This window comes from Montipora capricornis, chromosome 6, assembly GCF_036669925.1.
Source record: "Montipora capricornis isolate CH-2021 chromosome 6, ASM3666992v2, whole genome shotgun sequence".
NCBI classification, from domain to species: domain Eukaryota; kingdom Metazoa; phylum Cnidaria; class Anthozoa; order Scleractinia; family Acroporidae; genus Montipora; species Montipora capricornis.
The window spans coordinates 17597634-17613413 of NC_090888.1; the positions used below are offsets into that span (position 1 = coordinate 17597634).

Here is a 15780-nt window from a genome sequence, read left to right on the forward strand (position 1 = left end):
TTCACTATTTCGTAACACCCTCAAGAACTCTATGCTCAATTCCTTCACAACTAAAAAATTACTAGCCTAGCGTACGAAGAAATATTTTTGATCCTGAAGAATGAAATTATCTCTGGGTTTACCTTGTATGTATGTTTTTCTCTTTTTCTATTTTGGTGGGTTCATTAGATTCTGCTACTTGGATGATCCCAACTCACTCATTATCTAGATAGTTGTAACAAATTTCCTTTATTCATAGTTTTTGTTGTTTGTGAATCTCAACTTTTTATTCTGTACTTTTTTGTTGTTTGAGTTGAGTTAAATAAATTATCTGACCTTATCTGATCTGAATTCTGCATGATCTGATCTGGGAAGGCAATGAAGGCAATTAAGGGACAACAAGACCCCCAGGAACAATGGATCTTTTTGCAGATACGGCGGCCATTTTGATTTCTATTGTGTCGAAAGACATAATGGGGTGCTCAGGGGGCATCTCATAATAGCTATTCAAAGAATAGAAATCTAAATGACCGCCGTATCTGCCAAAATGTCTATTAGGCTATTTGACTAAAACAATGGCTCTGGTCACTACGCAAGTACATTTTAAATTTTGATGAATTGATTTTGGCGTCCTCTCCTAAACACCTATACTCACGGAAGCATTTTCAGAGAGTCCAGTGTAGTCATCTTCAATTTGCTCCAATACACGCTCTGGGACCATGGAGACGTCGACCAAACCACTTCCATTGACCACCAAGGTTTTCGGCAATGTTAAAAAGATCATCGTCTGAAGGAGTACCAGACTTACATGGAAAACGTACGCCAAATCTGAGGGGTAAAAGTAATGACAGTAGGTTCAATGGCGAGCAGGGTTAGCTCATCGGCAAGAACATTTGTCTACGTCAGTGCGATTCTTAGAGTCAGCGTCATATATGGTTTGAGTTTGTTCCTTGTCTACTCCAATCCGAGAGGTTTGCCCCGGATATTTCGGCATTAAAAAACAATATTTGATCTGATTTAATTGACTCATGTAGCAGCTCTCGTAACGAATAATGTGATTGGTTCGATACCCAAGCCGAAAAACAAATAAATTAAACAATTGAAACAATGACTTAGAATTAAAAACAATAGAAGCTGCTTTCAATACCAAAAAATACCAGGTTGCAAAAGCTGCTACATAACTGATTTCATTCACAGTCACCCCGACTGGTAGAACCGAGCAAGCAACATCTTAAAAATGTTTGGGTTGTAGTCAGGCATTGATTGAAAATTACTTAAGAAGAGTTGACACTGGCTTTGAAAAGCAAAAAAAAAACTACTACTACTTTACTACTACAGTAACCTTCTTCAGCTAAAAATGTAAATGTAATGGTGTTCTAGTGTGGTGTAAGTGTAATAGCAAAATGATTAATTTAAAATATGCGCAATAAATGAGTTGATGAAAGTATTCCAAAAATTATTAAGATTTAGGTATCGTTCCCACAGCTTGTAAAAATCTAAAAGAATTTGTAGAATCTTGCCACGCTATTCATACAGTTCCTGCCTCAATTTCACAGCATTTCACTGCTAAAGCTTTCATTACCACATTCATTGTACATATTTTAATTTATTTTTACCTTTACATTTATGACCATTTGTACCAGACTAGGACCTAGTTACATTAAATTTTACATTTTTAGCTGAAGGTTACAGTAGCAACCGAAACGTCCTTTAAAAAGCCATTGTCAACTCTTCTTCAATAAGTTTTTTAAGCAACATCTTCATCCATTGCTATCAGAGGGCCTAACAAAGGGTTGGCGGGATGCAGGTTAAGGGATAAGCCTTTTTTCTCTGGCGGAAAGCGGGAAGTTCAGGATTTTTTATGGCGGGATGCGGGCATTCTTGATTATTATGTACGGGAAATGGGATGGGAGACTTTCATTTACACAAGTGATTTTTTTCTACTGTTGAGTTCTCAACAATCAACAGTGTTAAAGAGTAGACCCACTTTGCAACAACTTAAAGGAAAAAATGAAATATTTGATGGCGATGGAGTTGCAGGGAACTGTGACGGAATTACGTCAAAATGCTCATTTTTTTCAACCCACTGATACACGCACACAGTTAAAACGAGTAACCATTGGTCTGTAGTACATTACTATACGATTCGCGGATCACGGTATCCGCTACCTGAACAGACGCTTGGCCTAGCCTGTTCGGCATACCTCCAATGAAACAACCTCCTGTAGGCAAGGCTTCTCTCGAAAAAATTGCAATGATGCGAGATTGGGTTAAAACGTATGGCGCCTATGTACGACACAGAGGCGTAAGGCAATAAGGAACAATGGCTCGGGCTGGTTCACTGCCGCACTATCTCTATCAGAAAGAGGTCACCGGGAGTGACAAGATCATTCCCACTTCAAATACTGTCAAGGCAGACTCGGTCACAACCGCTGAGTAACATCTAGGTTTGGCCGCCCAGTGACGTTTAATAAAGGTTTGATTTTTTGACTCGGTCCGACTAGAAATTCATTTTGTCGTCTTTCAATTAAGGCAAAATAGGGTAAAACCCTACTTCTTGACGAATTGGAAATTGGAAAGGCGCCAGTCGTTCCTGGGTGTGCCTATGCAGTGCTCACCCTGGTTGAACAGTTGATAGTTTATTACAATTCAAAAGAGACTGCATCTGCAAGACATGTAGTATGTTTCAATGTTACTGTGTTTTTGTTTCCTCCACATGAAGTTGGAAAATATTTATTCACTTCAGTACATGATTGGAATATCTTAGGAAAGGATGGCAGTGAAAACAAGTGTTGAATATTCTTAAGTACAGACGTTTCAAAATATGCCCCACATTTCACCAGTCTTTCTGCGGACCCAATGCTTCCCTTTCATTTAAGTGTACCGAAGGTTCTTCGCTGGGATTCATGTGCTGTTTTCCGATCCAAACGAATTTACCCAAAAGTGGCTAACTTTGCCAGACTTAACCCAGCAGGAAGGATGGCGGGATTAAAGAAAAATTAGTGGCGGGAAGCGGGATAAGAAAGTCCTATTTTAGACCCTCCTACCATGCATGCAATCATGCAAACTTTATTTCAGTTCGCATTTCAGAATATAGCCTAGAGGCTAATATCTCCGAGCAAATGACAGACAACACAACAACTACAACTTGAAGTGCAGCCGAGAAGATGAACTAGAGATTACCAGGATCAAATTCAACTGGTGGCCACAGCAGGTCTTGAATCCGGGATTTCCAGATTTCAAGACAAGCGCCATAATCACTAGGCGCGCTGCCTCCTAAATTTATGCCTTTCACCGTACAACATTCACAAATTCGACAAATCCATAAAACGTTTAGGGTCACTTGGCACTGATTTTGAAATTACCCCACCTCAACGAACTGAGGAACGTTTCCGCTACCTTACAATGCAAGGGGCAATGACCAAAAATGGACTTAAGCTTGGCGTACCTACTGCCTCCGAAGACATGTCCATTTCCCGCTTCTCGTTCTGCAATTAAAAAGAAATCTCTATCTTTCAGGGCACGACAATGACATCAGATTTGTTGCCGGTAAACTAATAAATCCTTTCATTTTATCCTTGATAAGGAGGATAAATATTATTAGTATCACCCAACTAGTGGACTAATGCAAATCCTGCATTTTAATTGGCTACACTAGTAGAGGACTATTTAGTAATAGTCCTCGAGTAGCGAAAAGCATGACGCTTTCTTTCGTTTTATTCCCAAATAAATATTTCTTCAACTTGCATTTGCTAACTTTATTATTGCCTTTTCTGTCCGTCTAAGGTGGGTGATACTAAAACAATTAGACCTTTCGCCCTCAAGGGCCACCCGTCAATAGCCCATTCGGCTTCGCCTCAAGGGCTATAGCCCTTGCGGTTACGGGTCTAATTGTTAAATAACAGATATCGTGTCACCGATATTAAAAGTGTTGTAAAAAAAATGCACAGGTTATGCGCAGAAAATGATCATTCTTCGTTATTTGTCCTCAAATCTCGTTTGAAGTCTGTTTCCACTTAAAAGAAAATAACCGAGTTTTATAAAAAGAGAATGTGCAACAGATTTAAATTCGAACAACTTAACCAGCTACGAAAGTTGTTTTTAAATTCATACCGCTGACAACTCTGCACATATTTCTTTAGCAAGCGCGCAAGACGTTACATGATACGTAAATAAACGATGGAATGATTGATTGATTGATTGATTGATTATTGGTTGGTTGATTGGAAAAACTGGTCCCAATTATTGATCAACATTTTAAAATTACACTTCAGTGAATTTGAGAGACTGCATTTACCTGAGAATGTTGAAGTTCAAACCACTTCTCCAGTCCTGGAACTGTAACCGCTGAATGTGAAAAATTCTTCCGGCAACTGGCCACCTCTCCACAAGGTAGTACTTGGAGAAGAACAAGGGAATCGTCTTGGTCACTTTGCAGGCAATGCGTACATGCCACACTTAACTGATACTGCAGATTACTTAGCCAAGAAAGTTCTTGTGAGAAGCCTTTTAAGGTTTCCTCGATGAAAGTGCGAACTTTGATGGCCATTTTATTTGAACACGGAAGGCTCTGTAAAACGACCTTGATGAAACGCTTTCTGCAAATAAGAGCGAATATAATGTGCTTTCCAAGTAAGAAGCTGGCCCCACTATTATACAGTTTAGGAGTTTCCTTGAACCCATTTTCGGAGCACCAACTGATGCATTTTGACACAAACTGTGGGAAGAGCCCATGCGGTACAAAACCATCGAGAAAATGCACAAAGAGTGGACATGGGTCGCGTTCAGACGGCTTGATCTCGCAAAGCTCTGATGGTGATGATGTTAACTGAGATGGTACAAAGTAGATTTGCTCTTCTTCGTTTTCTGAAATCGACATTCCTGAGGAAAATTTGGCGATTAATCCATAGAGCTCCATCATTCCAAGGATATCCTGTTTTCGTAGGCCTTTCTCAATAAAATCGGAAAAGACATGATCGACAAGAGCTGTCTTTAGAATGCCAGTATCTTGGAGTTCTTTCCAATACTTCCGGTACTTAGGAACCTAAGTATGAGAGAAACGTCATAAAAAGACAAAGAACATGCACAAGTTTGCGTCTCTGAGACAAGTAACCTGCGATCAGGAGTACTTTTCTTTAGAGAAGGCGCGAAAAGGTACGCCTGCTACAGTTTCTTGACGAGTCGTCTCCCGCCCACCTGTAAAGAGTGATGTTATCTTGTGTCATGTTAGTCTATAAATGTGAGCTAATCAGATTTTACCGGATATTACGGTTACGTTGCGATTCAAGGAAAGACGATTTGGCTGCGCATGCGTGACTTTTTTACCCTCGTAGACGCAGCCCAAGGAGGATTCGAACTCGGTAACTCCTCATTCAGAGGCAATAGCGATGACCAAACCACAGACGACTACGTGACAGACTAAAGGTGCTGTTACACTGTGAAATGTTTCGTGCAAACTTGTCTCGCAATGTTTTGGCGATATTGTGGCGCGACAAGTTGCACGAAACATTTCACAGTGTAACACCGTGCGGGTGGGTGACCAAAAACGAGTTTTTGAGTTTTCGTTGCAAGCAATGCCATATCCGGTTATTACATGACTCGGTAACACATCCCATAGGGCTAATTACGTAATTTTATAATTCTCCCGGTATTGTTAACAAAAAGGATTAAATGTGTTAAAAAAACATTTTAGAGACTTGTAAAGCATTTGTGTACGTACTTGTTTTGATTGGACTCAATGCCGCTAACAATAGTTTTAACTGTGAACAACTGTGCTACGATGTGGGTGACCGGAGAGAAAGTTTGGTTTTTTTGTTCCACTCGATATCCGGTATCGTCATTTGTCCTACGACCCGAAAAACATTGTGCGTAACAATTCTTATTTGTTTTCAACAAAAATTAATTAAATTTCAAATGCTTATTTTACAAATTTAAGTTTTGCTCAACCTTCTTCGGGGTGCAGGGATGGCGCAGTGGTGAGAGCACTCGCCTCCTACCAATGTGGCCCAGGTTCGATTCCTCGACTAGGCGGGTTGAGTTTGTTGGTTCTCTACTCTGCACCGAGAGGTTTTCTCCGGATACTCCGGTTCCCCCTCTCCTCAAAAACTAACATTTGACTTGTTGTGTTAACTGTTAATTTCACTTTACAGTGTCCCCAATTAGTGCTCCAGCGCTAAATCTACTAAAGACTTAAATAAAGTTCCTTTCCTTTTTTTCCAAACAAAAGTTTTAACGTAACTCTTCCCAATTTCGGCTGGCCAATAGCAGCCTTCGTCAGGTTTACTTGGAGATCTAATGAATCTGCATGTTATGAAGTAATTAAAGATTTCAAATGATGACGTAACGTGATATAGCTTCTGGATAAAAAGTCCGCTACGAGCCTAGAAGGCCCATCAGGCCGGCGCTTATCTCCGGTTACTGTAGCATGAAGCGACTAGGAGTATTTCTACTCCCACCTGGATGGGATGCTAGTCCATCGCAGACTTACCCCCAGCATTTTGCCGGTACCCATTTATACACCTGGGTGGAGTGAGGCACCGTGCGAATAAAGTGTCTTGCCCAAGAACACAACACGATGTCCCCAGCCAGGACCCGAACCCGGACCACTCGATCCGGAGTCGAGCACACAAACCATGAGGCCACCGCGCCTCCCCATAGCTTCTGGATGAACAGACCAAAATTACAAAAGAACAAAATGCTGCTGAAACACTATTTACTGAATAACGAGATCGTTAAATTATCCGTCACGTCTGTCCGCCGTGACGTTATCCGTTATCGCGACGTTGTTGTTGTTGACGTAAATTACCCGTGACGTTTGCGTCACTCACTGGGATAAACAAAAGTGACGCCAGGGGAATGATTGAAATCCATTACTCTTCGACAACCACGGGAAACTGTGGAAAGAAAAACTGCAATTTGGATATTTTACTGCATTTTCTTAACAACTCATAGCCTGATTGCAATTTCCCTTGTCAGTTAGGCAGTTACACGACACGCCCTCCCCTCCTCCCTTCCTTAGTGGTCTATTGACGTTTTGCTCACTAAGCACGGCACTTGTCAGTCCTTAAAGAAAAACAGAAACTGCACGCGCATAACCAAAAAAAACTTTGGTTGATTATTTTGCTTCTCTTGGGCATAGATTAGAAATGCGTAAATAACAAACTTCACTTACAGCTTCATCAAAACGCGGAACAGTGATTAACTGCTTGAACAAGTCGATCAACCACTGAGCCTGCAACACTACAGTCCGCCCATGCTTCACAATTACACCAAGGTCATGATAGAAATTAAGCATCAATGCTGTTTCGTACTCGTCATCGATATGACAAACATGTTTAATGACAGGGAGAAGCTGATCAAGGTCCATGTGGTATATCGTCTGGGCCACACGATCTTCCACAACTTTTTCAAATAGGAACCACCTGAGAATAACAATGAGACGCAAGAATGATGAAGGGAACTTAAATTATTGAAAGGTGTTTTTCGTTTTGCACTGCCAATAATGGTCCGCTTTGTCTCCAATAGTCCTCATGCTTGTCAGTTGGGGGAACGAAAAGACATGAGGCCGAAGAAGTCGAAGGCAACCTAAAGGCTCCTTTTTCTTTAGCTTCTATCGTAACTTACGGCAGGGGTAGGCACCATTTCAATCCCGTCGCACACACAACTAGTCCCCAGTAATACTGATAATCATTTTACCCATCACGAATGGATGGAAAACTGAGTGAACGTCAGAGCGCACGAGCTGGGATTCGAACCCGGAGCGCTGAGATGCAATCCGGGAGCAACAACCACTACACTAAGCGCACTCCACAACTTAAGGTCCACTGACGTCCTTTCCTCTTGACCTACAATCTTCGACAGATTAAATGGAACATTGAGACCACCCCTCCCCCCAAAATCAATGATGGGAAAATGGCGCGTTTTGCCCTTCACGTGGCTTCATCCTTGATTAAGGGGGAAGAGGGCATTTCTGTTCCATTTTATTCTGTCCAAGATTGTAGCTCTTTTAAGCTAAGCAGTCAGTTCTGGACGCGAGAAGTGGTGGTTGCAAAGTAAAACAAAAAAACAAAAACAAAAAATGGCGACATGGTCAAATCTCTGACTGGAAATTACACTCAACCTTAAATCTGTCTAGGCGAATGATATGAACACTTTCAAAATCTGAAGAAAAAAGAGAGAGAGAGTTTTTAATGCCAATAGAGCTTTTTAGTCCCTATTCCGAGATAACAAAATTTAGGAAAAAATGTAAATATCGACGGCCACCGTACCTAAGCGGCACCTCTTCACCCATGTATGGCTCATTTTCTAACACTTCCATAATTTTCTGCTGCAACCCTTGGACGCCTTGGTCGTTCTTAGTCGTGTTGTTGACAGCAAAGAATGGCGCTATGACATGACCCCCGTACTCCTGCCCTGATATTATCTTCTTGATGCGCTTTTCCATGGTCCTCACGTCTTCAAAAGGCAGATCGGCATGTGTTCCTACGATAATCACTGGAGGTCGGAGATACGGCAACTTCTTTTTTTCATTCTCAAGGTTTTTGTGAACATCAATAGCACCGGATCGAATACAGTGCACCGAAACCAGCCATGACAACAAGTTATCTAAATTGCTTTCATTGTTAAAATTGTCCAACAAAATCTCATTCATTCCCTGTCGGCAACGGGGCTTTGCTTCCGCCAACAAGTTTTCATTGAGATTATACACCAAGACGTAAACTGCTCGCTGAGATAGAAACACGGAATGTGCAGCATAGTAAACCTGTTGGCCAGCAAAATCCCACAGAGTTAAAATCTTTTCTTTTGTTTTGATGTCATCTTCCAATTGGCGACTTTGCAGGTAACGCACAGTTTGGGCAATGACATCATTTGGTGGAGTCGCAGTATAGATATTTAACGTTAGTTTGTTGCTTTTCTCTACTGGCCCTTTAGCCTTGGAGTTTTCCACCTCCTCTGCAATCTCGCTCTTCTGGCCCATATAAGACGATGATTCAGCCTCATTTGATGACGACTCAAGGTTTTCTTGGTCTTTAACCTCTTTTACAAGGCTGCTCTTCTGGAAAGAAAAGTGGTGCTTTTTGTGAAAGAGGCTGCTGGTCAGACATGCAAACTAACTGTCCTCACCTTGAAAACTAATTCCCCTTGCAGTAAAAAAAGTCATTAAGAACCTTAAGTTTGCAACTAGTAAGACCTGCAGTATCTGTTCCTACCCTCTTGGTATATGTAATGTACCATGCCTCAAGAACAAGCGCAGTAAAGAAACAAAGTGCACCGATTGCTCAAACCGTGTAATACGGTATATCGCGATTAATTGCAAAAATATCCTATAGGGAATAGGACCCGGCATCAAAAGATTCAAATATATCAAGCTGCATTCGATTACCAGTTTGAATCTAGAGCATGCACATACAATTCCAGTCCTGTAACCAATGTGCCACATGTACCTCCCAAATTGGCTACAATGAAGAGAATTTAAATGCCTTCCTCTAATGCCGTGGCACTGATAGTGAATGTACCCATCAAGCCACTGGCGTTTAGTATTATTGTAGAGGAAATTAACTCACGAGGGCACAAAGCGAATAAACGCAAAGTTAACAGATTATGCCATTCTTACCGCAGCCTCACATGCACAATTCCCTTCGTTGGGCATGGTCAAGGGCCGGTGTCTTACACCTACAACTCATGAGACTTCCTCAATAAACATCACGCCTTCTATAAAACTAAACTATAAGGGTCTGTCCCGCAAAGCCAACCAATTCAAGTAAGCTTGGCGCCAGTCCAATAGCTGGAATTCGAGGATGTGATCTGTTTGTTCTTAGACTAGACAATTCCTGGTAGATATTAGGTGTTCTGGACTCTCTCAACCAATTAAGTTAAAGGACATCAGAACAGTCAGAAGGATTGCTTCTAGTCCTCGGGCTGACAGGGAACATTTGCCAACACCTTTGGGCAAATTACTTGCCACTGAGGCAAATTAAGGCAAGCAGAGGCTTTCACTCACCCGTTGGCCTGCTAGCAGGCTCTCATTAGCGCTTCATGCAGGAATAAGTGGCAAAGCCGCGAGATACAAGCGGGAGAGCGGAGCGAACCCGGAAGGGGCCTGAGACGAAACGGAGAGCAAAAAAACCAGAACCTGCAAGGATGGTTCAGGTATTGTTTTTCGAATCCGGCCACTCCAAAGGTGTCAAATTTGACAACTCGCAAAACATCATCAAACATGACTGAAAATTGCACGTCGATGCTGGCTTGTATCATAACAACAGGACCAGTCATTTTTTCACCAATCAGAATGCTGTGTTCCTGGACGAAAGTCCTGTATTCAGGAAACAACGCTATCCTTGCTCTCATTTTTTTGTGCCGGGCACTCACGGGCGCGCTTTGCTCGTTTCTCCGTTTCAAGTGAATTCGCCACTCATTCCACAGAGCCAATGACAGCCTGCTCGCAGGGTACTCACACGTCTACCCAGTCGGCAAGGCAGGGGCGCTCCTCCCTGAGGATACCAAAGCATTATTATTAGTAGTAGTAATAGTAGTAGCAGCAGCAGCAGCAGCAGCAGCAGCAGTAGTAGTAGTAGTAGTAGTAATCTCGGATTAATGAAGTGCGTTCGAAAGTCGCTTTAAAAACAAAGGAGAAGGGTAGTGAAGAAACAATCCCACAGGACCGAAGTTTAAGGATTGTACTTCCTGAAAGTACTTTGCCCTTAGCTAGAATATGAATAAGTGCGATCCGTTTGATATAAGGTAAGTTGTGGTCAAAAGAACTACGAATCGTTTCTGAGGAAACAATGCAGAGTAAATAGCCCCCATAGAGGTCAAAAAAACTTGCTATGCTCTCCCTATGCAAAGGATACCCAAGATTAAAAATCGCGTTTTCCTAATGTCGACCGCAATTATTATTATTATTATTATCATTATCATTATCATTATCATTATCATTATCATTATCATTATCATTATCATTATCATTATCTTTATCTTTATCATTATCATTATCATTATTATTAGATTATTATTTTTATTTTTTTAAATACCATCACCAGCACGCAATCTTGTGTGCAATAAACGTACCCAATGTCTCACTCGATTTGGTAATTATATCGTACCTGGACCACATTTTTCTTGTCTGCTCCAGTTTGGATCAAATCTTTAGCCATTAGTCTTGCTATTTTATCCTTAAACTCGGATTCCTCGGGCTTCTTTCGCTCACTCTGAGTCCAGTTCATGACTTGATCCACTTCAACTTCACATGCTTCGACTCCAACAGTACTCTCTTGGCAAGGGTCAAAAGGCAAACTGAGCAGAGATTTCTTCAGGCTTGTTTTGCCTGCACGGGGCTGTCCAAGAATTATGATGCGCCCACGATAAACTTTGACTTTCCCAGTCTGCAGGGCCTTCTGATAAGCATACACAGCCTTTGAACCCCGGGCTAAAATTTCCGGTGGAACAGATGAACCTGCAAAAAAAAAAAAAAAAAAAACTGAAGAAATGTGTATTCATCGATAATGACTTGGGCATACTCAGTTTCAAACCCTCGATTAAAACTTGCCATCCAAAGTGAAGTCAACTTTTTAGTTCACACAAAATGTTATTTGCAAAAGTGTTAATTAAGGTGACTTATAAATCAGTTACATACCTTGTAACACAACAAAAATAATAATAAAATTTAAAATTTTGTTTGCAGCTTGTGATGCCAAAATAGCTAAGTTTATGGAACTAACTGACCCTAAACTAAAATATGAACAAAAGAAACAGCGACAAAAATTACATTAATTAGATTAAAAGTATTTTACGTACAAACTAGAGGTACTGTAGTAAGAATTTAAGTTAAAATATATTATTAACTACCTAAGAATTATCCTTTCACACCAGGAGTGGAATTTAATATCACTAGCCAGAAGTAATAACCTTGACTACTGACAGTCTGTACTGGGAATCTTTAATTACAAACTTTTTTCGACTTATTATTGACAGTATATTGCATAATTAGCAATCTACAGTAACCGATTGCAAATTTTGTGAAGTTTGTTTAACTCTTCTAACTTTTCCAACGATATCGTAAAGTCCCGATAGTAAACACCTTCGTTACTTTCGGAATTAGGAGCCTTTGGGCCTCGTTACTTTCGGGGGGTCGTTACTTTCGAGGAGTCGTTAGTTCTGGGGAACTAAACCATAAAACAAGATCACAATTGCAGCCCGAGCTCTTTTTTTTCCGAAATGAAAACTAAACATCATAGTAAAAAAAACAACAACACTTTATTTATGTTTTCTATAAACAGAGAGTATGTAATAGTGATACCTAAGTAATAAATACAGCAATATCCTGATAAAAAACAAAAGCAATGATAGGCAGGTTGGTAACTTTATTTCCACTCGGGTGCTAGATACAGAGAAAACTATAAAAAAAATAACAAAATAAGTAGTTCGGAATATCAAAATATTCAAAAAATGAGAAGGAATTCAGTCGTCTGTGTAATTGTGAAAATAATGTGGTATTGCACTGCCCATTTCTGGTAACAGGGACAGTGAAATAAACATCGATGCCGTACAGAACTACCGCATGGGTGAATCAGCCGACGTAGACGAAATCGAATTTTTCCCTGACTCAGGGGAAGAAAGCTTGACTCTGCGCTTTTAGTCCAGGACACACCAATGCGTTTTAGTCTGCAGTGTATATAAAGAGGTTTCAATTTTACTGTAAACAAACGTTTCTGTTGTTAATAAGACTGAAATTATTAACGGCTTACTAACCGAGCGCGAGGGCCATACTGAGGAATTGGCCCGAGGTCGTGGCAGTACGGACCGAGCGAAGCGAGCGAGGTCCGTACTGCCACGACCGAGGGCCAATATTCCCCAGTACGGCCCAAGCAAGCTCGGTTAGTAACTTGTTTATTATATGGCACTCTGTTTCTGATAGTAAAATGCACTTCCGGTGCAATCAATCCTTTTAGCTTTTTACCTTTTAGCTTTTTAGCTTTTCAATCTTTTTAGCTTCTTCTGGTAGTTTCACTGTGAAGAATGACAATATTCACAGTTTTTTTTCGCTGTTTTGGTTGCAAATTATGAATTTGCCGGCTTTGCTCTTTAACAAAAAAATACACGGCTTGGACCGTTTCCACGGAAATGGTCCGTACTGCAAAATCCCGACCGAGAAAGAACCAATCAGAGCGATGGGATTTGCCCAAGACTGGCTTTGCCATATAACAAGACGCCTACAAGGGCGTATCCGTGGAATGCGCAAACAGTTAACACAAATTGTCCAGTTACAGTGAACTTCAAGTACAGGTAGACTTCGGAAAATGGCGAAAGATTACTAGAAAGATACATCTGTAATATAACTTAAAGTTTTTTGTTGTAAAAACTCATTACTAATGTTACTAAATTTGCAAATGCAAACAACGAAGCCCTATTAGCAGGTTATCAGGATACGGGATCTTTTATTTATTTATTTTTTGGAAGGAGACTTAATTCAAATCCTACAGTTTTACTTGCTTCGTTAACTCCTTTCATCCAAAAATTACAGGATCAGCCTTAAATCATCCGAAAAACTTATTACAAATCACAGTTCAACAACTTATCATCCTGGGCCAGTTGTTCAGAAACTGGGTTTTAAAACGAGTTTTATCCTCTACTCCCAAATGCTGTTCAAGGCTGATATTCAGAAAAACTTTACATTAGAAGTAGTCAATCTTGAAAAACAAAAATAAGCAAAGGAAACTGTGACCAAAAAGTTGAAAACATGAAACAAAAGTTTACACTAATCCTGGATTAAGGTAATTGGCTTTCGAACAACCGGGCCCTGTAATCGACGTCTGGTTCTGTAATCCTGGTTTAGTTCCTTGCAAACGGTATAAATTTGCCGTGGCGAAGACAAGAAGACAAAATCTGTGCTCTATTTCTCTCAATGCTCAAAAATTCCGTAATTGCGTGTTGTATAGTCCAGTCCAAAGTTCTAATTTTACAATTCCATAATCTTGATTTCAGTAACTTGGTACCAAACGTTCCACAATAACTTGAAATCTCGTTAAGAAAAATCCTTAAATCCAGTAGTCCAGTTCGGATTGAGATCGCCAAAACTCTCTCTATCATCGATTCAAAATTCAACAAAAGCTACAAGTAGTAAATAGTTATCAGAAACTACAACAGTTCGTCCTGATTCTGCACTCGAGCTAAACAAAAAACCCAAAAAACCCTTGTCATCGTTTTCGAGAGAACAGACAAACAGCCGAAACTGTTCTGTGCCTGCCCCTTACGGCACTGAAAAAGTACCGTACGTTGTACAATAGTACTTGACCGTAGTCCTTGGCCAAGAAACTAATCTTAGCCAAAAGCCCGAGAAGCGATCAGGATACGGGATAATTAGGTAAAAAAATTGTGGGGATACGGGATTTTTAGTCTGGAGGTGGGGGAGAGGCGGGGGGGGTAGAATTGAGGAGATACGGGATATTTTTTAAAGTAAGAACGCATTGCGTGTGGTAGTGCAGTAACTTGACAGTGTTTTTTTCCATAACTGTCAACTGAGCGGCGTTTTGTTTTTTTCCAGGAGATTCAAGTCCTTGCACAATATGTAGCTCTAATAGTACACGACATTGTTTGGTATCGTAAATCATTACGGTGCCATGGTAGACATCTTTGCTATATATCCTCTAAGAAGACATGTGGTTCAGTAAAATACTAAGCCCAGAACGATTGAAGAAAATAACAGGAAATCGAGAAACATTTGGCTTCAAAGCCGATATGTTGATCATTTACAACTTCTTTTTTACCACAAGCTTAAGCGTGTACTCTGAGCTTCTGACACCTTTCCAAGACCAATTTTACTAAAAATTTTTTCGCTTTCCAGCGGGGTTAGTATCTGGATGGGGGACGTTAAAATATGCGACTTTTGCTGTCAGGAACATACGCCCAAAAATTCTATTTTAACGCTCAAAAATGCGAACAAAGCAAGGTACAGATTTTGCTAGCCTGCTTTATGCAAAACAAATATTGACGAAAAAGTAAATAAATATTAATATGTAGTTTTTAAGGAGAGCAGAAGGAACTTTTAGGAAGTGTCGATCGAGAATAAAACAATTTGCCATCAGCGAAAAACATTTCGGGAGATTTTTGTTACGTTCCATCACAGTTCAATTTTTCTATCGTACTTTTGGTCATACAATTAAAATCGCAAAATCGGAAGTGACATCGATTTTAGCGGCCGCCTGTGATCAAGTTATACCTTGCGTGTTTACTGACAACTCACGAAACAAAGGATACATCTGTGACAAAATGACGGCATAACACCTGGTTTTTGTTAGTGCGTTTTTTTTCTTTCAAGTGTTATAAAGTTCGACAAGATCTATGTGCGAATTTAACATAAAGATCACAATCGTTGATGCTAGTCCAAGTGTCAGCTGAAGTTAAGCTCCTCCGAATGAGGTTAGTACTTGGATGGGGGACGGCTGCGAAGTCCCCGTGACGGCGATAGCTAATTCGTTTTTTTTAAACTTGATTTCATTTTTTATCTTGTTTGGCCGTTCAAAGCTATTTTCTTATTTTCTTTCTACGTCAAAATGGCGAACAAACTGGTTTCCAAGAAATATTGGAGTACGTATTCGTTGTATGCAAAATGCTTCTAATGAAGTATTCGTTGTATAGAAAATAATAATGTTCACAGTGGAACACACAAGTACGAAGCAAGATCTAGAAATAACGTAGAAAATTCTCCTTACCTTTAAAGCTTGCCTTTCTCAAAGAAAAAGCATCTATCCACTTTATCGAATAGTTTAATTAATACTGAAACAATCATGGCGGGCGGAAAGATTC

At 40.3% G+C, this 15780-nt stretch overlaps 1 protein-coding gene across 2 annotated transcripts in view; it reads right to left on the bottom strand.

The window, feature by feature from the left end:
• Positions 1 to 3328: 3328 nt before the first annotated feature.
• Positions 3329 to 15780, bottom strand: part of LOC138051658 (uncharacterized) — a 29820-nt gene continuing 17368 nt past the window's right edge. For both annotated transcript variants that reach the window (XM_068897911.1, XM_068897910.1), the window contains 5 exons: positions 11082 to 11431; positions 8247 to 9034; positions 7151 to 7400; positions 4277 to 5023; positions 3329 to 3467 (listed from right to left, as the gene is read on the bottom strand). In XM_068897911.1, coding sequence (XP_068754012.1) covers positions 3375 to 3467; positions 4277 to 5023; positions 7151 to 7400; positions 8247 to 9034; positions 11082 to 11431 — 2228 coding nt within the window. In that variant the 3' untranslated portion in view covers positions 3329 to 3374. The remainder of the gene's footprint in view (positions 3468 to 4276; positions 5024 to 7150; positions 7401 to 8246; positions 9035 to 11081; positions 11432 to 15780) is intronic.